General features: G+C 40.0%; 1 protein-coding gene across 1 annotated transcript in view; it reads right to left on the bottom strand.

Annotated features, from left to right (window-relative positions):
• LOC103730001 (disintegrin and metalloproteinase domain-containing protein 2) overlaps positions 1-17,611 on the bottom strand; it is a 67,102-nt gene extending 49,491 nt beyond the window's left edge. Inside the window, exons 1-6 of the mRNA XM_008828144.2 lie at positions 17,548-17,611; positions 16,928-17,004; positions 13,191-13,246; positions 9,954-10,032; positions 5,444-5,520; positions 4,953-5,121 (exon numbers count right to left, since the gene is read on the bottom strand). Coding sequence (XP_008826366.1) covers positions 4,953-5,121; positions 5,444-5,520; positions 9,954-10,032; positions 13,191-13,246; positions 16,928-17,004; positions 17,548-17,611 — 522 coding nt within the window. The remainder of the gene's footprint in view (positions 1-4,952; positions 5,122-5,443; positions 5,521-9,953; positions 10,033-13,190; positions 13,247-16,927; positions 17,005-17,547) is intronic.
• Positions 17,612-20,644: the final 3,033 nt, after the last annotated feature.

A 20,644-nucleotide genomic window follows, 5' to 3' on the forward strand; every position in this document is an offset into this window, starting at 1 on the left:
AATCCACAAATTTGATGTCAAAATTGAATGTTACTTCAATATGTTCAGTTTTATCACTACTACTAATGAGCTCAAGGTTGAAAGATTTCTACATTCAGAAACAGGACCCCCCAAACAAGCAAAAGTAGATGTCCAGGATCCTCTCCACCCATTCCGTTTGTACTTCTTTATAAGCCAAACATTTAATTTACTCAGAAAATAAGTTTCTTCTCCTCTCCTTTTTCCACATTCCCATTGGTCCTACATGTAATTCTGTTAGCTTAATGCCACTCTTTTTTGAAAAAAAATTATGCGCATATGTGCGTTTATGTGAGTGTATGTCATGTGAGTGGAGTGCCTGCAGAGGTCGGTAGAGGCATCAGACACCCTGGAGCTGGAGTTCCAGGTAGTTGTAAGTCACCCAATATGGGTGCTGGGAAATGAACCCTATGTCTTCTACAAGAGCAGCAAGTACTCTTAACCACTGAGCCATCTCTTCAGCCCCTAACACCACTCTTGTTATATTAATTTGTAGTTGGTTTTACATATGATCCCAAACTGGTAATAAGATGTCCTTGTGTTTAGAGGACCAAATTTCATCTAAAGTATAAAATTCATACTAATTCATACTTGTATAAATCATCTAAGAGCAAGATAAGCAAGCGAGACTCAGATGATGGATTTTCTTAAAGTAGATCTAAGTGCCAGCAGACACTTGGCTCATGATGGTTAAAACAGAGAAGCGTCTGCCTTCAGGAAGGGGTGTAAAGGAGTGTGAACTCTGGATTCATGTCTACAACTTACACTCTGCTGAGAACTGGGAATTAAGGAAGCATTGCTACAGTGATGCTTAATAAAAATTGTTGTCTATGTTCATAATTGTTCCATGGAGGCAATGTAGCAGAAGCTTAGGCAAACTCTGCAAATAGTTTGATACTCTGGGGTACAGAGTCACAATATTGTGTCACCATAAGAAATAAAATGGGATGGTTTACTTTCAAAAGAAAAGTATCCTTAGCCAGCTTAAGTTCATTACAGAAAAAGAGAAAACATTGAACCCTTGATCACAATCTAACTACCCTTCCAAACTCTGTTACTCTACCTCCAAAACAGAAATTTAGAGTAGACAATTACTAACAGTCAAGTTTGTCTAATGACCTATAGACCAGACAAGGTCCTCTGCCTGATAAGCTTTAAAATACACAGATCTCCAGGTGTGGTAGTACATACCTTTAATCCCAGAATTCAGGAGGCAGAGGCAGGGAGATCTCTGTGAGATTGAGACCAGCCTGGTCTACACAGGAAATTTCAAACCAGCTTGGGCTACAGGGAGAGAAACGACAAACAGGAAATAAAATATAGATGAACCCACGCAGTTTTTACTGAGAAAAAGACAAACCTAAGTGGCAGAGAGAGAGAAAAGACCCAGAGGACGTGTAAGATTGTACCCTCCTGATTACTCAGCACCCATGGAGTTCAGAAGAGGGTTTCGGATCCCCTGGAACTGGAGTTACTGACAGTTGATAGCCGTCATATGGGTGCTGAGAATTGAACCTGGATCCTCTGCAAGAGCAGTTAGGTCTCTTAACTGCCGAGTCATTTCTCCAGTCCCTCACCTTTGTTTTTTAAAATGCAGTTTTCCAGATAATCTATCTAAATTTAATTATGATTAATGGAAACTTTGTGGTTCTTTAAAAAATATTTTATCATTTTATTTTATGTGTATGAGTCTATTGTCTACCTGTGCATAAGTGTACCTGTGTCATGCAGTGCCCTAGGAGGGTATTAGATTCCCCTGGAACTGGAGTTATAGGCAGTTGTTAGCTGTCATGTGGGTGCTGGGAATCAAACATGGGTCCTCTGTGAGGGCAGCCACTGCTCTTAACTGCTGAACCATCTCTTCAGTGCTGTTTGTGGTTCTCATACATATTTAATCACAGTTGTGATTATTTCTTAAACCAAGTGTATGACAATTCAACTACATTTTGCTCCTGAATTTTCAAATTTTTAAACACTAGATCTCTGCTCTAATTAGAGTTTATTCTGTGTGAAATGTGAAATCATACTAAACTTTCATCATTTACCGAATTGCCGTTTAGTTATCCAGTCAACCTAAAGAGCCCATGTTTTCATCAATGGGAAGAGGCTGGCTGCCCGGCCCCATGGCCCGCCTGCATGTGTTTATTTCTGTAGAGTTCCTGTTATATCTGCTCTTCTGCACTCTGTGCTGTTTTCACATCTGGCCAGAGACCCACGGATTTCCTGTTGCCTACATTTTCGTATGTTTCTTTGGATAGTCTCCTTTTTCAAGTTTTCTGAACGGACTTTATATCTTTGTAAACACTTCCTGGTTCAGGCATCTGGGCAGATTTTGGGTGTGGGGGATTACATGAAATTTTAAGTTATTATAACACGAGTAACTGTGATTTTATGACTACAGCAGGGATTAGACTTAATGATAGTGACTTAAGAGTTCCAGAAGTGATGCCAGCACACAATGACATGAGTGAGGGAAGAAGGAGCGAGGACGTTGCCTGTTTCCAACGCTGGCGGCAGGAGTAGCCGCAGTGATGTCTGTGAGGGGGGGGGATACTGTACACCTGAAGATAAAGCATCTTAATACTATAAATCGTAACGGCAGAGGTTTTTAATAGTTCTGTCACGAGGAGCCACAGCACACGGGCACTGGGATGGCTGTGATGAAAATAGACAGGGATTAAGTGTTAGAAACAGATGATGCAGCCACTCTGGAGGAGGAACCTGGCAGTTATTTAAAGTATACAATGCAGAGTTAGCAAATGACCCAGCAGTTTAACTCCTAGCCTGTACCCAAGAGGAATGAAAGTGTATTTCAGCACAAAAACTTGTCTATGAATGTTCCTGGTGGCATTATTTTATTTAAATAGTGGAAATGACCCTATTGCTCACTTGATGAGCAGTAACTGTAGTGTATTCCTGAAATGGACTAGAATAACGGACCAGTCATAAAAAGAAGGCATTGTTTCAAAATGCTACACCTTTGAGAACATGGTTAGTGGGGGAAATGTCACAAGAGAGAATACATTTGGTGATTCCATTTGTATAAAATGTTAAGTAGTTTCCAATAGAAAGAGGTACAGAATGTGCTTGTAGGTCTCTGTCATAATTCTTTAACTTTGACAGCAGACACTAACAATATCTATCTGTAACTACATCAATGGGTGTGTGTTCTAATAAGCCCCAATTGATGTAAATAGTCTGTCACTCAGTTATCAGAACAACCAACCAATAATATCGTGATGTTGTTCAAGTGAAATTTCTATTTGTTTTACAATATAATGAATGTAATATATAATACAAAATACATTAAATAAATCATTCAAAAGTTTTTTAGACGATAAAAAATAAAGTACTTGATTAATAAAAATTATGTAAAGGGACAGTAAAGAAATAACGAACATAAGACTGACAAGTGACAAGACAATAGATTCAATCTACATTTTATGTGTGTGCATTGAAATCAATGTCAGAAACCATCTATTTGAAATGAAGTTGTCAAAGGTGATATAAAACTTAAAATCAACAATATTCTGTTTAAAAGAACCAGTTTAATTGAAATATCTGTAGCTATTCTGATTTCAAAAACTAAGAAATACCCAGAGGCATGTACTGGCAAGCAGCCCTAACTAAGCTCAATGAATAATAAAAAAGACTAGGCGACGGGGTATGTTGGGATGAGAAAAGGGTTTCAAGGGAAGTAGGAGGGGGTAAGAGAGGGAAATATGAGCGAATATGATCAAAATCCATCACATGTAAGTGTGAAATTCTCAAAGAATATAGACAAATTATTTAAAAATTGGAACTACATGAAAGAATGAAATCAGAAACAAGGGAAGGGACACGACTAATCACAGACATTAAAGAATCAGGGGGAAAGTGTAGTATCTGATGAGGACGACCCCCCAGGCTCATTTGGTGACACGGTTTGGGGAGGGTCACAGAACCTTTAGGAGGTGTGGCCTTGCTGGAGGAAACACGTCACAGGGGCAGCTCTTGGAGTAGAGAGCCCTGTCCCATCTCTGGCTTATCTCTCTTTGCTTTCTGTGCCTGCTTGAAGATGTGAGCTCCCAGCTTTATGCTCTCATCACCTCTACCACCATGCCTTCCCACCTTCATGGACTCTTTCCCTCTGGAACTGTAAGCCCAATAAGCTCTTCCTTCTATAAGTTGCCTTGGTCATGGTGCTTTATCACAGCAACAGAAAAGTCACTAATACAGAAGTTGGCGCTGAGAATGGAGTAGGACTTTAGTTCCAGAAGGCTGAGATAGCCCAGCCTCTCAGCTTTGCAACAGAAAGTTACAAGGCTATTTTTAAGGATTATAAATTGTGAGCTTTCATTCAAACCCCACCCAAGGCTCAGGGACCATTCTGGAAGGGAGCTGGCGGGGAGCAAGAGCCACAGGTAGTGGATGACCACAAGGAAACAGAGTTTTCCAGACAGCAGGGCAGTTACTCATATAACCCTCAGTAATAGTAACAGTGTGTACAAGACTCACAGAAACTCAAGCCAGACAAAATCCCAGCATAGAATTGGGGAAGTGGGTGAGAAGCCCCAACGGTAGCTGAGGAACTCTTGGCAGTTGGTAACTGCAGAGAGGGAAAGTCAGTTTTCTTTAACCAGGCTCCAGTAAATGGACCCACACTGAAGGGCATTTGCAGATACAAATTTGACTTGATAGGCCTTAATATATATGCCAGAGCAACATGAAATCCAGTGGGAGGGCTATAAGAGGGGTACAGATGGGGGAGAGGGTGTAAGCATGATCAAAATATATAAAATTCACAAAAATTCAATTAAAAATTTAAAAAAATTATGACCATTCTGATCCATGTGCCTGTGTGTGTAGGAGGTATGTAAATAAAAAATTTATCAGAAAATTGCAATGCTTACATTGCTATAGAGTAAAACCACACCAATTAATTAATGACCTACCTCTATAGTTTGTATTTTATACTGCAGATCCCTTAGGTCCATATCCTTCTCAGTATATAACAAAGCATCTATTTTCTTATGCTTTACTTGATAAATCACATGCTCAAATCCAATTGAAGATTCGAGAGGCTCAATCCCATAGCTAACATTTCCAAACTGAAGAAAGCCTCTACCAAAAAAAAAAGGAATAAAATAAGTTTGGAAAACTTGCCACCATAATACATTTTTGTAAGTCCATTAAGTGCTCCCCAAGTGCCCCCAGATCCACAGACTTACTGTAGCACGTAGCACAGAATAATCATATGATTGGTTATTTCTTAGCTATTAATATTTCATGATCTCCATGTTTAAGAATAACTTTAATTCAGTATGAGGGTAGAAGATGAAATTAAAATAATTTCCAAATAAACAACCCATTTTGTGTACACACACATGCACACATAGTAATTTCCAAGAAAACAGCCCACTTGTATACAATTATGTGTTACCACCTGAGTCCAGTGCATGTGTTAACAATCACCATGGAATCTGGATAGCCTTCAATATATCCTTGGAAATAACAGAAATTCTGAAAGACAAAGATAATACACAGGTATCTCATGGCAAAGATATTATTTTTAGATACACAAAACCGATATTTTATGTGTATGCATCAAATACCAGTTGTTTTTAAAATAGGTTTATAGGATTAGTAGGTGAGAATACAGCTCAGTGTTTCCAAACGTTCTCCAAGTTTCATAAAGAACAAAGACACACAGTTTCATGATTTTCTTGATTATTAGAATATGGTAAATATCATCAAAAACTCACTTTTTTCATATTCTTCTGACTTAATTGTTCACGACAGAAAGAAAATAGGTTCAGAAGAGAAATTATTATTATTATTATTATTATTATTATTATTATTATTGGTCTTTCTGAGACAGGGTCTCCCTGTATCCCCAGCTGTCCTGGAACTCACTATGTAGATCAGGCTGGCCTTGAACTCAGAGATCCACCACCCTCTGCCTCCCGAGTGCTGGGATTAAAGGCGTGTGCCACCACCATGCCAGGCGAGAAATTATTTTTTTAAGAGTATTTTGAGTGTGACACTAGATTGGCTCTGCATAGACTTAGTCCTCTCCCAGAGATCAACTATAATCCCTAGAAAAAGAGATAATTTTAACTTCACTTGCAAATGCAGGCAGACAGGAAAGGAGAGTGCAATGGACTCCAGAAAACAGACAGCCACATTTGCTGAGATTCCACCATGTGAGTTTCCATGTTTCCACTGGAAGGACTCACCAGGCAAGGGTACTGGAGGCAGCTAATGTCTAATGGCAACCCCAACTTCAGTTTCAGGATGTTTGAAAGTTGCTGGACATGAGACGCAATGCCCAGGAAGGGAGTCACAGAAGAAGGCCCCAGTACAGGTACTCAGGTTCAACTTCTGTATCTGCCCTTGGATTGAAGAGTGGATCCAAGATGGCTGCCTGTCTGACCATGTGACAACCTCTAGCTTTATTATAATTTCAATATTAAAGTGAAATACTCACCAGCTGCCCTGATGGGAAGACCTAGACCACAAAAAGAGGCAGTGCCAGGCTTCCAGGAAAGGATTCGTTTTGCTCTGTGTCTGTGACATTCCTATGCCTTGGTGGAAGTGTTTTGGGGTCCAAGGGAATGCAGAACTGTGACCCACACAGTATTGTCCAAGGTAGACCACACTTGATTGGATTAAGCTATAGAACAATGTGAGCCTCAAGACATAGTTTAACACCAGGCAGCAATCAGCGAATGAGGAACAGAGTGTAACAGGTTAGTGTGGCTTGGAGGGAAGTGACAAAGAGAACTGACAGTGGGCATACCCTAAGTTGTATCTTCCTGTGGAATGACATCACAGGCTTAACACTGGGAAGACCAAGAGGGCACAGAATTCATCCGGATAAAACAGCCAATGACTAAACAATAAAGTAAATAATTACAAACCCCAGGGGTAGGAAACAATATTCACACTGACTGTAAAACACTATTCAAAAATGTCTAATTTCCAACAAAATATTACAAGCTATGAACAGAAACAGTTAAGTATAAAATAATTGAAAGAAAGCTTTTAACAGAAACTCCCTGTTTTCTGAGGCGGAATGTTTGAGCTCTCTGCAGACTTCTTCGTTGAAACCCTAATCATCAGTGTGAGGGGATCCAGGGATAGAGTCTGGGAGATGTCCACCCAGCTGGCTTAGTCTTTGGGAGATGTCATTATTTTCCAGGATAATGTGATTTTAGGGATGAGTATCACTTACGAAACTCATTAAAAACAATTCTGCAAAATTTCCCGTTTTTTTAAAACCTAATTGAATAGACTTAACTTGATTTTTCTTGGCCTAGAGATAGGTATGTGGCAAGGACAGAAACCTAATTTTTCTACTTGGAGCCGCGTATCAGTTGCATTTGAAATCAACAGTTAACAACTCATCACATTCAAGTTTTTGATAAATAATTTATTAAAGAATGTATTTATTTTATGTGTATGAGTGTTTTGAATATATTTTGTATGTGACCAAGTGCTTGCCAGGACCTATAAAAGTCAGAAAAGGGCACTGGATCCCCTGGAACTGGAGTTACAGCTGGTTATGAGCTGCCACACGGGAGCTCGGAACTGAACTCTTGTCTTCTGCAAGAGGATCACATTCTCTTAACTGCTGAACCATCTCTCTAGTCCCTAATGTATTATTTTTGGGGGGTTAGGGGCTGGAGAGATGGCTCAGTGTTTAAGACTGCTCTTGTAGAGGTTTGATTCCCAGCACCCACATGACGACTAATAACCATCTGTAACTCCAGTTCCAGGGAATCCAATTCCTTCTTATGACCTTCTTGGTCACTGTATGACATGGGTGCATTTATACAAATACAGGTAATACACTCATACACATAAAATAAAAATAATATAATATTTTTAAAAATTATTTTTGAGACAGGGTCTAATAGCATGGTTGACCTCCCTGTGTAGCCCAGTTGTCCTTGAACTGGAAATCTCAGCCTCCTGAGTTTTGAGATTATAGGAATGTGCTGCCATGTTGGCTTTTGCTTCATAAGATTTTTTTGCTGTTGTTATTGTTTATTTTTAAAAACAAGGTCTTATGTAGCCCAGGATGGCTTTGAAGTCCTTGTGTAGTTGAGGATGACCTTGAACGCCTTCCTGATCCTCCTTACTCTACCTCCCCAGTGCTGGGATTACAGGCCTGTGCCTCCCTGTGTGGCTTGGCTCAGTTGTTTTTGTCTGTCTCTCATGGTTACATCTATGGGTAAAAAGCAGAGTTATTCATGGCAGAATAATATAAAATTCAAGTGTGAGATATTGTGGCTTGTGTCTGTCTCTTTTACACACACACACACACACACACACACTTACACTTTTTAATTTTTATTTTATGTGTATGAGTGTGTTGCCTGCATGTATTTAAGTGTATCTGTGCAATGTCTGTGGAAGCCAGAACAGGGCGTCAGATCCCCTGGAACTGGAGTTACAGGCTGTTGTTAGCCACTATGTGGGTGCTGGGAAGTGAACCTGGCTCCTCTACAAGAGCAGCCAGTGCTCTTAACCACTGAGCCATCTCTCTAGCCTTTATCACACACATTTACACATCTCTGTGTGTATAGTACCATAATGTCACTGGATAGTATGCATGATTTATATATTTGTGTTGACTTACATGTTTGCCTTCTCTGTTGGAGAACATGTAAATCAAGTTGTGATGATTAGTGTTCATTGTCAACTTGACAGAACATAGAATCATCTAGGTGATGGGCCTCTGGGCATGTCTGTGGGGAGATTACCTTGACTGCGTTAATTGAGGTGGGAGGACCTGGCAACTAGGGTGGCACCATTCCCTGGCTGGGATCCTGGACTGTTTCCTTCACGTCTGCAGCATCATCCCTTAAATCGCTTTGGTCAGGATATTTTATCACAGCAACAGGAAAAGAAACTAAGGCACAAGGACCAAGTCCATCATTTTGTTCTGCTGAAGTCTTAGGCTCTGCAACTGATTGATTCACTATATAGAAAAAGGAAATGTGATGGAGAAGAGAAAGAAGGAAGATAAGGAGGAGGAGAAGGAGGAAAAGGAGGGGAGGAGGAAAAGGAGGAGGAGGAGCAGGAAGAGGAGGAGCAGGAGGAGGAGGAGGAGGAGCAGGAGGAGGAGGAGGAGGAGGCAGCTGAATGGCACCACTCAAACAGACTGAAAATAGCCTACCCAGCATTCCCTGCAGGCTGCCTGGCAGGTGAGAGGACCCTACAAACTGAGGGTGGGGCAGGGGCTGAGGGTTTCATTTTCTAAACACTTGCCTGCAGTCTGCAGGACTCTCCTGGCAGCCACCCAGTGCACTGCCCACACCACAGAGTGCACGGCCACGAGGAGGAGGAGGAGGAAGAGGAGGGAGGAGGAACAGGAGGAGGAGGAGCAGGAAGAGGAGGAGGAGGAGGAGCAGCAGGAGGAGGAGGAGGAACAGGAGGAGGAACAGGAGGAGGAGGAGCAGGAGGAGGCCCAGCAGTTAGTAGGGCAGGGTGATGGCAGTAATAAAATGATGCATTTTAGATGTGAGTATTCCATGAAATTCTACTCACATTTCTCATTTTTGTTTTACAAAAAATTATTGACATTAGTTAATGAAGCTCTGAATGTTCCAAATGTATGAAAACGTAGAATCTTCTTAAATAGTCATGGAATTTTATACGTTCTCGTCGGTCTTTGGGTGAACTTCTTTGGGATCCCCCTTTCTTCCCGTCTGTACCTTCCCTGATTCAAATTATGGTTCATTTCATGACATTTTCAACCCCTGTCGCCACAGGTGAATCAGTACATAGTGGCATACCGTCAGGAAACAGTGTAGAAACACTGCCGTCAGATTTGGTTTGGTGACCACCTGTTTAATAGGCTCAGTACACATCATCAAAAAGGAAATGATTAAGTCCACACTGAAACAAAACAGGCACAAAGGTAAAACAGAGGGTAGAAAACATACCTGAAACTGTTGTTCAAGAGATTTCAAAATTCCCGCACTATCATAAGTATAAACTCTGAAGTTAGGAGGTAAAAATGCTCTGTAAAAATAAAAATAAAATGCATTTAATGGAAAATTGTTTCCTGTGTGTTTGATTTTTAAAAGATCATTATTACATGTACTGTCTATAGGTAAGTTTGCAGCAAAAGATTTTTCAGTGTATTGATATTTTAGCTCTTTGTTGAATTTCCCCAAATAGCCAAATTCTTCACGAGCCACAAAAACAGTTGTTTTTTAAATTATTGTAGCCCCAATTGACCCAAATGCCTGCTGTGCAGACTGTGGACAGAAGGAAGCTACCTGGTCCTACTTTTTGACCATGAATAAGTAACGACCCTAAAGTAGCCTCCCCACAGATGTGATCTGAATTCCAAGCAGCCCCAGCATTGCTGAAATGCTGGAAAGAAGAAGTGTAAATGCCGAGTCAAAAGATCTAGATCAGAGGCATCGGAAAAATCACCCCCAAAGGGAGGCTTGCACATCCCAGAGAGGTCACAGGAGACAACAGTCACTCCCAGAGAAGCCTCCATGTCCCAAGGAGAGGTCAGGAAGAATCACTGGAGATAAGAGCCATGAAACAGAGCTTACAACAATGGCTCAAAACACTTGGAAAGGTCCAAAGCTTGAACGTTATGTAAAGAAGTAGCAACAGTGAACGATGGAATATAAGGATAAAGTTCTTGTGTTGAGAAGCAAAAAGTCAAGGGTAGAAGCCATAAGAGGTATTTACAGAGCACAAAGTCGCATATTTTACAGAAATTTTAAGCACGAAGAGTATGGTTATAAATTCATTGAAAAAATCTTGAAGACTAACTTTTAAGACATAGTAGAATAAACATTACAATGTGAGGAGATCACCCGGCATGGGTGTCGGCCTACTTCTGTATACACTGACGGTCTGTTCTAAATGGGCTAGCGACAGAGACAGCTGGTGAGGGCCTGGCAGGGCTTGGGATTGACTAATAATGCTGGTCACTGAAGGGTCCATTGTGCCACCAGCAAGGCCTGCAAGTTCATTGTGTAACCTTGGCTCTGCTGTACGCCCTGGGGTTCCCCTCTGTTGCATAGGAAATGCGAGAACCAGGCAAACTTTGCATTGTCTTTCGATTAGAGATTCGGCATTGGTCGCTAAAATGTGTGATTTATGACACTGTGCTCACTTTTACTTCATTGATATTTTACCACAATATTTTGAATTTTTGAGTCAAGAGTTATTTGACAACTACTGTTGAACTTCCAAAGAGCTGGTATGTCTTTGATTAAGCATTTGTAATTATGGTTTAATTTAATCATACTACTCTTTGAGGAGGTAGATACCATTCAAGATAATTTCTGTTCTAGTGTACAGAAATGACACTAATTTAATTTAAATTTAAATGCCTTTTGATCACATGTGTGGGAAAGGAAATACATCATCTGTAACCTGTGTAATATGTGGTCAATTACATATCAATCGTACTAAATCATATGGTATAGTCTTGTGGTGATTGAAATGGATCATCTCCTTACTGGATTGAGAAGTATGTAGGACATTAAGATGACACAGGCCTGGATGTGTCTATGAAGGGTTTTCCAGAGAAGACCAGCTAAGGGGAGAAGGCTTATCCTGAGTATGAGTGGGATGAAGGAGGAAGAGACACTGCTGGCATAGGCATTCCGTCTCTGTTTCCTTGCCACCGCCATGTGAGCTGTCTGCTACACCCTTCCTCCCATGATGAACGGAACCTCTGAAACTGTGAGCCGAAACATATTTTTTCTCTCTCCAGCCAAGTCCAACACAATTCCATGACTTTGTCCAACAAAGAGAGAGATTAAGAAGTCTGCCACGATTGCATTTTAATTCATTTCTTTTTATATTTTTGACCTACGACACTTGGCACATGTCAGTCTTCAGTAAAGAAGTATTGTGCTGTGGTGATGGTGGTAAGTGCAAGATGCTTTAGTCCCGATCACCCACTCCCTTTCCCACCTATCACCTGGCATTCTATGGCTGCAGTTACTTGGAGGATTTTGTATAGGTTTCCCTATGCTTTTTTTTTTTTTTTTTTACAAAAGCACAGTGATTATTTTTTTCTTCAGAAAGAAATTTGAAATTAACTTTATTGTCTTTTTTCAAACTAGGACCATCACCACCGTCATCATCATCGTCATCATCACCATCATCATCATTTTGAGACAGGGTCTCACGTAGGCCAAGACGGCCTCTAACTTTGTAACTGAGGATGACTTTAAACTTAGGATCCTCCCACCTCTACGTCCTGAGCGGTGACATTATAGGCCTATACCACCATGCACAGTTTGTGCAGTTGCTGGAGATCAAATCCAGGTGTCTGTGCATGCTAGGCAAATACTCTACTAACTGAGCTCCATTCCCAGTCCAATTCTATTCAAAGAAAGCCTTTTCCAAAATAAATGTGGAATAAGAGGATGCCAACTCCGAGTTCCTAGAACGAAACAGAAGCCTTTTGAGTTTGTGAGGAGCTTTGCTGAGTTTACTTGCAGATTCTGAACGTCGTGTTTCAGAGTCAATTCTTATCACTTAAACAAGGGTCATTTCAATTTGGGTTCTCTTTTTTGCTTGCTATGATGTATTTTTTTCTAAAATGTATTAGCTATGTTGAGATTGAGTTTGACATTACAATTATTATAATATATTACAATTATAGTCTGATCTATTACTACACTGGTGTAGGGCATGCCACAACCCTTCAAATACAAGTTGAATATATGGGAACTTGAAAGCAATCCATATTTGTGTTTTTAGAAAGATAGAAAATTATCAAAATCAATCCTCTTGAAGAGGGAGAGCCAATAGAGGGGGGAGGGGAAAGTCAGGTGCTACTGGGAAAGAAAAAATGGGACTGTGGATCATAGGCTCAAGTTCTAGGAATTTGTTATAGAGACTCCACAGTTTTTAAAAACACAGAATCAGAGAAACATGAAACATGGTTCAAAGAGTTGTGGTAATGCCCATAATCCTAGCACTAAGGAGACTGAGATAAGAGGACTGTGAGTTCTGGGCCAGCTTGGGCTACATAGAAAGACCCTGTCTCCAAAGAAAAAAATAAAAACATCAAGAGAAAAGTGAATAACCAATAACTAGAAAAATTTCAAAGACAAAAGAATTACATTTTAGATAATTACAAACAATAATTATAAATGGAATAGACAGTTGATAAAATAATGGCAGTCACCTACTTTTGCACTAGGTTCATGGTGTACGTTTTGTCTGTAATTGTGATCCTGTAGGATACCTGAAAGGAGAGTGCATTTAAAGACCATGGAAAAGGGAGGGACGTTAGAAAGGATAACTATTGTTTTACATTATTGATACAATCCCAAAACATATTAATACAATAAAAAGAGAAAATTTAGAATTTGATGTTGGCTTATTCCAATGGACTTTTATATTAATATGTTGATTTTTTTCAATATAAAAATAGTGGATAGGGGCCTGGAGAGATGGTTCAGTAGTTAAGAGCACTGGCTGCTTTTGCAGAAGACCCAGGTTCCCAGCACCCACACAGTGGCTAACAACTGTCCACAACTCCAGTTCCAAGGGAATCTGATGTCCTCTTCTGATCTCCTCAGACATTGCATAACACGAGTACACTTATATATATGTAAGCAATACACGCTTACACATAAAATAAAAAAATAAATATTTTTAAAAATAATGGCTAGAATAATCAGTTGCTGCAATTTATTATTTGTTAATCTATCCAATAAAATAGAATCTTCTGGACAATGGGTTACTTTTTAATAAATTTATTTATTTTTACTTTATATGTATGAATATTATGCCTGCATGAGTATAAATGCACACATGTTGTGCAGTGCCTGCCGAGACCAGAAGAGTGTGACAGATCCCTGGAAGTAGAGTTACGGATAGGTGTTAGCTGCCATGCAGGTGCTGGGAATCGAACCCTGGTCTTCTGCAAGAGTAGCCAGTGCTCTTAACCACTGAGCTATCTCTCCAGCCCCTGTATTATTTTTTATCCAATAACGTTATTGCCTTGATAAAGATTGAAATCATTATAAAACTCATGTTTAATGTAGAGAGAATATATCAAATTACTTAATAGAAAATGTCTATATAGTACAGGGGCGTGTTCATAGCACACAATGTATAATGTTATAGATTACATAAAATTTTCTCATAGTTTGAATGTGGTACCCATTGAAGATTAAGAAATGCTATCTAGAGCTGGGCATGGTAGTGCAGGCCTTTAGTCCCAGCACTTGAGAGGCGGAGGCAGGTGGAGCTCTGTGAGTTCAAGGCCAGCCTGGTCTACATAGTGAGCTCTAGGCCAGCTGGGGATACAGGGAGACTCTCTATCAAAAAAAAAAAAAGAAAGAAAGAAAGAAAGAAAGAAAGAAAGAAAGAAAGAAAGAAAGAAAGAAAGAAAGAAAGAACAAAAGCAAGGAAAGAAAGGCTGTCTGATGAGTGGGTCGCTCACTCTTGGCACGTTGGCAGAGACCTGGCATCTTTCATGCAATTAACAAACCCTCACTTACTGAAGTCTTTTCTCTCTTTGTTTTATTGGTCAGTAAGATTCTGCTTCTTTGAGAGATCTACTTGCAATTAGATGTTCTATGTAGCATAAGTTAAACCCTTTTAGCAATTATACCTTATACTTTTTGCTTTGCCAAAACTTAAATGCAACTGATGAGTTTTGAATATTCCCGTTTCAATCATGTTATAGAAATTTTGCTGTTGGCATATTAGTTTATATTAGTGGTAGACTTTCCACTGTGTTATGGATTTTGTTTCGTATAGAATTGTTTCATCTCCATATAATGCTAGCTTTATTTCTTTCTCTCTAATTATTATGCCCATTTATTGTATTTGTTGTTTTTTTCCCTTCTTGCATGGATTGGTAAGAACTTTCAGAACACTGATTAATAGAAAAATTAACAATGGGCATCCTTGGTTCCTTCTTGGTCTCATAAGGAATACTTTCCAATATTTCAACTTTATTTTTGGAAAGGCATTTTAACATCTCTGTAAGCCACTTTGATTTTAATTTTTAATTGCTGTATACTTTAGGCATACTAAATTTAAGGGCAGACATATAAGCTAGGTGGTGGTGGCACACACCTTTAAACCCAACCCTTGGGAGGTCTGGGAGCCTGGTCTACATAGCGAGTTCCAGGCCAGCAGGGGCTACAGGGAGACCCTGTCTCAAAAAACAAAAAACAAACAAATAAACAAAAACCCCACAGACATATACAATACCGTGTCACCACTGATTATACTAAAAAATAAACATCGCAAGTATTTGAAAGTAATGCTAAGCTAACTCTGAAGTTTAACGTCCCCTCTGACACCCCAGCTAACCAGGATGTATCTCATGTACAGACTTCTCATGTTTATTACACTGGTTAGGAATGTTTATTTAGACAGTGGTTTGTTTTGACTTCACATTAATCTTATTCTTCTACAAGTACATTTTCCATCTTGTGCTTCGGACACAATAAGCATGTTTGCGAAAATATGTCATCATTACTATTTATATTGCATCTTCTTTCTGGTGTGATAGTTCATTTTCTGAATATACCACAGTTGATTAGTCTATCCTATTTTTGGAAATTTGTTGCCATTTTTTACAATTATAATCAAGGCAGTAATAAACATGTACGCTACGTATGAGTAAGCATCCATCAGAAACTATGTGCTTTTGCAGTTTCACTTCTAATTTAAATACAATCTACAAATGACTGGGAATACAGTTCAGGGGTAGAGCACTTGTCTAGCACGCACTAGGCCATAGTTTCAATTCCTAGTACTACTGCAAAACCGAACCCCAAACAATAAGCAAAAAGAATAAAGAAAAAAGCCACTCATAAATGGGCTGTGCAAATGTGCGTATTCATAAGTAGAAAACAAGACTGCCTTGCTACGGTCTTTTTAAAAGATTTATTTTATTGTTTTTATCTTATGTGTATATCTCTTTGTTCTTTCTCATGAATGTACAATGTTTTCCAATAGCACTTTACTACGTTCTAAATAAATACTTACTAACCATGTTTTTCCAGGAGTGTGTACATAATTCTTTAGATGTGTGTGTGTGTACTTTGTCTTTTCTCTCTCTCTCTCTCTCTCTCTCGGCTTTTTGAGATTTTTTGCTACTTCACTTATAGCAAATCCAGGTCTTACAATGATCTGGTGACTCCCGTTTTGACGCTATCTTCTAAGTAGGATCCTTATCCTTGTTTATTTTCCAAATAAAAGAGACTCTCTTAAAATGCCACACAGATATTACCACTTTTCTGCTTTTATGATTAAGTTTTCTAAATAGATACACATTTCTTTTAAAAATAGGTATAAAAATTTCTAAGCTTAACTCTTTGGAACAAGTGGAGAATTGCTAAGGAAATTCCTGCATTAAAATCTGTATGATGCAACCAAAAAGAAAAAGTGGAACATTTCAAGCACATTAATTGCGTTTCCAGAAATGACTCTACCGCTTATTTAAAAAGACAAGAACCTTTTTAATCCAAAGAAAAGAAAGAACAATAATCCTAAGAGTAAGCAAAAAATAAAATAAAAGAACTATTCATCAGGGACTTATTTTCTAAGTGAAAAAATAGTCCTATAACACACCACAACATCAAATGGTCATCAACCCTCACCAAAATAGTCCTTCAAATATAGGCTGAGGGGTGTGTAGGAGGACCAGGTCAAGGAGTGATTTTCAGGGAAACAGACTTGGCGGTGAGACCTGGGGCTCTGACACCCAATGTCTACCACTGTTTCCACAACGCACTGTTAATCTTGGTTTATTTTCCGAATGACTTTTTCCAATTAAGAAAAACAGGGCATAGATATAAAATCTCGCAACTATACCTGGATGAAAAATATCAAGTTAACTTTTTGAGAGCAAAATATTCACGTGACTTTCAAGCTGTAAACAATGTTAGTGATTAATTACTTCTGATTCATATCCTCCGCTTGTATTCGACCGTATTTTCTCCGGAACTGTAACTTGCACCGGTAGTCTTTCAGAATCTGTAAGGGGTAAAACGTGTTCTTAGAGCCATTCCCCTCGCTGAAAAGCTTTCATCATCTGCTCCTCAAGAGTCCTCATCTGCAGTCTATGATGCGCCAGTAATATTGTCAAATACTAATATTGTGAAATATTGCTTTGGGAATGGTGCCCTGTGGGAAGGATCCGGAAACTGAGGCAAAGCTCAATCTCTTGGTACAAATAAACTCTTGTCTCCCCATCTCCCTCCACCTAGACTCCGGCGGTTGGGCGGTTGGGCATCGACCTGCAGCATCGTCCAATGTGCAGAGCAGGAACTGAAACTGCGAAAGTGTGGCATCCTGGGAGCCTGGGACCGCCCATCCCTCCTGGGGCCCTGGTGCAATGGGAAAGTCCCACTCATCCAGGGTGCATTTCGGTTGTGGGCAGCAGCAAAGCGCTGGCTTGGGCTTCTGCAGGTGGAATCCCCGCTGGAAGGCTCTTCCCTGGGATGCCTAGTGCAACCTGGAGGGAAAGGACAGCAGAGCCACTGCTCCCAAAATGTCTGGAGACTGGCCTTGACTTACCGCTCTCGGTCTGGAGGCTGCCAAGCCCTCTGAGCCCATTCAGCAGAAGCAGGATGCTCCACATGGCCTGGCGTCCTGGATCCCGGCCCTGGAATGGCCGTTGGGCGGCTTAGAGGGAGGTTGGGGGCGCGAGGTGAGACCTGTGGGTGGACACAGCTGCAGCCCAGGTGTGCGGAGAGGACTCCCTGCAGCTCTGCGAAAGCTGGAAGTCCGGCCTCTAGGCTAGAGGGAGGAGCCACTCATTTTGACATCTGAGACTAAAAAAGAGGAGAGAGAGAGAGAGGTGGACCGAGGCAGACTCACTTAGGAGTGACAGAGTCCATGCGGTAGCTGAGGACCGGGAAGATTCAAGTATTCTTAAGTGAACTCCTAATTCGTAATAACAATCATGTAAGTTACAATGTCTAACTCTACGGTACATATATATTGACAACGTCAATCAATAGTGTCTGTCATAGGTGCACAGTCTGACCACCATTCAACCGAACAAACCACTGTAATTACCACTGGGGTCAGCAACTGAAACAGATCCACCAAAGCCTCTGGCTTGTTTCCTGACAGCATCCAACAACCATAGACATTTAGTCTGTTTTGAACTCTCTGAGGAGACCATCACCACGTACTCCTTCACAGCTAGATTCCTGTGATACCGTGATTGTGCGGGTCCATCCACATCGATAGTGCTGCCTTTTTAAATTCTTCCTTTGCTGTATGTTACACACCTAATATATCACCATTTGTTTTTTCCACAAAAATAATATTTTCTATGAACGATCTCCTGTGTGTCTTTGGTTTAGTATGTAGCCGTACTAAAGTATATGTACTAAGTATATTTCTAGAGGAAAGTTGCTGGGTCACAGGGTATGTCTTGTAAATAACCCTAAAGAGCCCTTCAGGATTATGACACTCATTCATATTACACCAGAAATGTATGAAAATTCTAGATCCTCTCTAGTAATGCTTTCCTAGTGAGCTGTGTCAACTTGACACAGCCTAGAGTCACCTGAGAAGGGTGTCTCAGCTGAGGGATTTCCTACATCAGACTGGCCTGTGGGCATGTCTATGGGGGATTGTCTTGATTATTCATTGATGCAAGAGGGCCCAGCCCACTGAGGGCAGCACCATCCCTAGGCAGGTGGTCCTAGGCTGTTCAAGAAAGCTGGCCCAGCATGAGGGAGCCAGCAAGCAGGCAGGCTGGCTCTTCCATGGGCTCCTGCTTCAAGTTCCAAGTTGGGTTCCTGCTCTGACTTCCAATGATGGACTGTAACCTGTAAGCTGACATTAACCCTTTCTTCTCTTAAATTGCTTTTGGTCACAGTGTATCATAGCAACAGGATGAAATTAGAACAAATCCCTATACTTTCCCTATTTCATTTATTTTGATTTGAATTTGTGTTTTCTTTGTGGCTGATGAACTTTAGCACAATTTTATATACACATGGAAAATTTATATAGATAGCCTCTTTAGTAGTAATTACCTGCTTGAGACTTTGGCCCATTTTCTAATTGGGCTGTTTTGCTAATTTTTTTTTTTTATGTAGAACCTGGTAATACATTCTAAATATTAGTCCTTTGTCGACTGTAGTGACTGTAAAAGTCTTGTGTATATTTTCATCTTTAATAGCTTTCTGTAACACCTTTTGTCATATCCAGAAGTTTACTTTCATTTCAGTATGATGGGATTTTCATACAAATGTTATCATGGCTGTTTAATTTAACAAAATGCTTTTTCTGCACAAATATAACTTTCTTCATTTTCTGTTCACGTTCTGAGTTAAAATTACTGATGTTTTCATTTCTTTATCTTATTTTATTTTTCATTTTTAATTAAAGTTTTTATGATTTTTATATACAATATAGTGTGATGGCATTTAGATCCATACCCCTCTCTATACCTCCTTCCAGTGCCCCCGGCCCAATTTAATGAATTCTTTAAAAAATTTTTTCTTACTATTTTTTTTTTTTTGTCTTTTTGAGACAGGGTCTCCCTGTAGCCCCAGCTGTCCTGGAACTCACTATGTAGACCCGGCTGGCCTTGAACTCACAGAGATCTGCCTGCCTCTGCCTCCCGAGTGCTGGGATTAAAGGCGTGCGCCACCATGCCTGGCTTATTTTTTTTTTATTTTATGTGTATAAGTGTGTTGTCTACATGTGTGTAAGTGCACCCTTATCATGCAGTGCTCATGGAGGTCAGAAGAGGGTGTCAAATTCCCCTGGAACTGGAGTTACAGACAGTTGTTAGCCTCCATGTGGGTGCTGGGAATTGAACCTGGGTCCTCTGCAAGAGCAGCCGGTGCTCTTAACCACTGAGCCATCTCTCCAGCCCATATATAGTATGGCCTACAGAACATGGCTTGTGTCCCCTATTGTCCTTCAGTGTGGATCCATCTACTGGGCCCACCAACAGGTCCAACCCTGTAAGACACTGTCTTTTCCCCTCCCAGCAGCCTTCAATTGCCCAAAGTTCCTTAGGTTGGACTGAGATTTCTTATCCACTTCCCCATGTCTATGCTGGGATTTTGTCTGGTTTCAGCTTGCATAGAACTTGTTCATGCTGTCACCACTGCTGTGAGTTCATGAGTAAATGACCAGCTGTCTGGAAAACTCTGTTTCCTCGTGGTCATCCACCACCTCTGGCTCTTAAAAGCTTTTCACTGCCTCTTCCGAAATGATCCCTGAAACTTGAGAGGCAGAAGTTTGAAATAAGTGTCCTGTTTAGGGATAAGAACTCTATGGCCTCTCTTTTTTGCACATTGCTAATTGTGGGTAAAATTATTGATTTTTGGATGTCAAAAAAACTTGTATCCCCAGCATACATCCTATTTGTTATGTTTAATCCTTTTTTTTTATTTTTCTGGATTGATTTACTTGCATTTTGTTTAGGATTTTTTGTATCCAAATTAATGAGATCCTTGTCTGTAATTTTCTTTTATTGTAATGAATTTGCCAATTTTTGTATCAGAATCACTCTGGCCCCGTAAAAGAATCTGCAAATGTAATTTCATCCTGTGACCTTTGCAAAAGTTAATGTAATGTTATGACTATTTTTTCTTTATTATTTCCTAGCATTTATGAATAGAAGGCTTAGGAGACTAAA

The sequence above is a fragment of the Nannospalax galili genome, unplaced genomic scaffold, assembly GCF_000622305.1.
Source record: "Nannospalax galili isolate Female #2095 unplaced genomic scaffold, S.galili_v1.0 scaffold612, whole genome shotgun sequence".
Lineage (NCBI taxonomy): Eukaryota > Metazoa > Chordata > Mammalia > Rodentia > Spalacidae > Nannospalax > Nannospalax galili.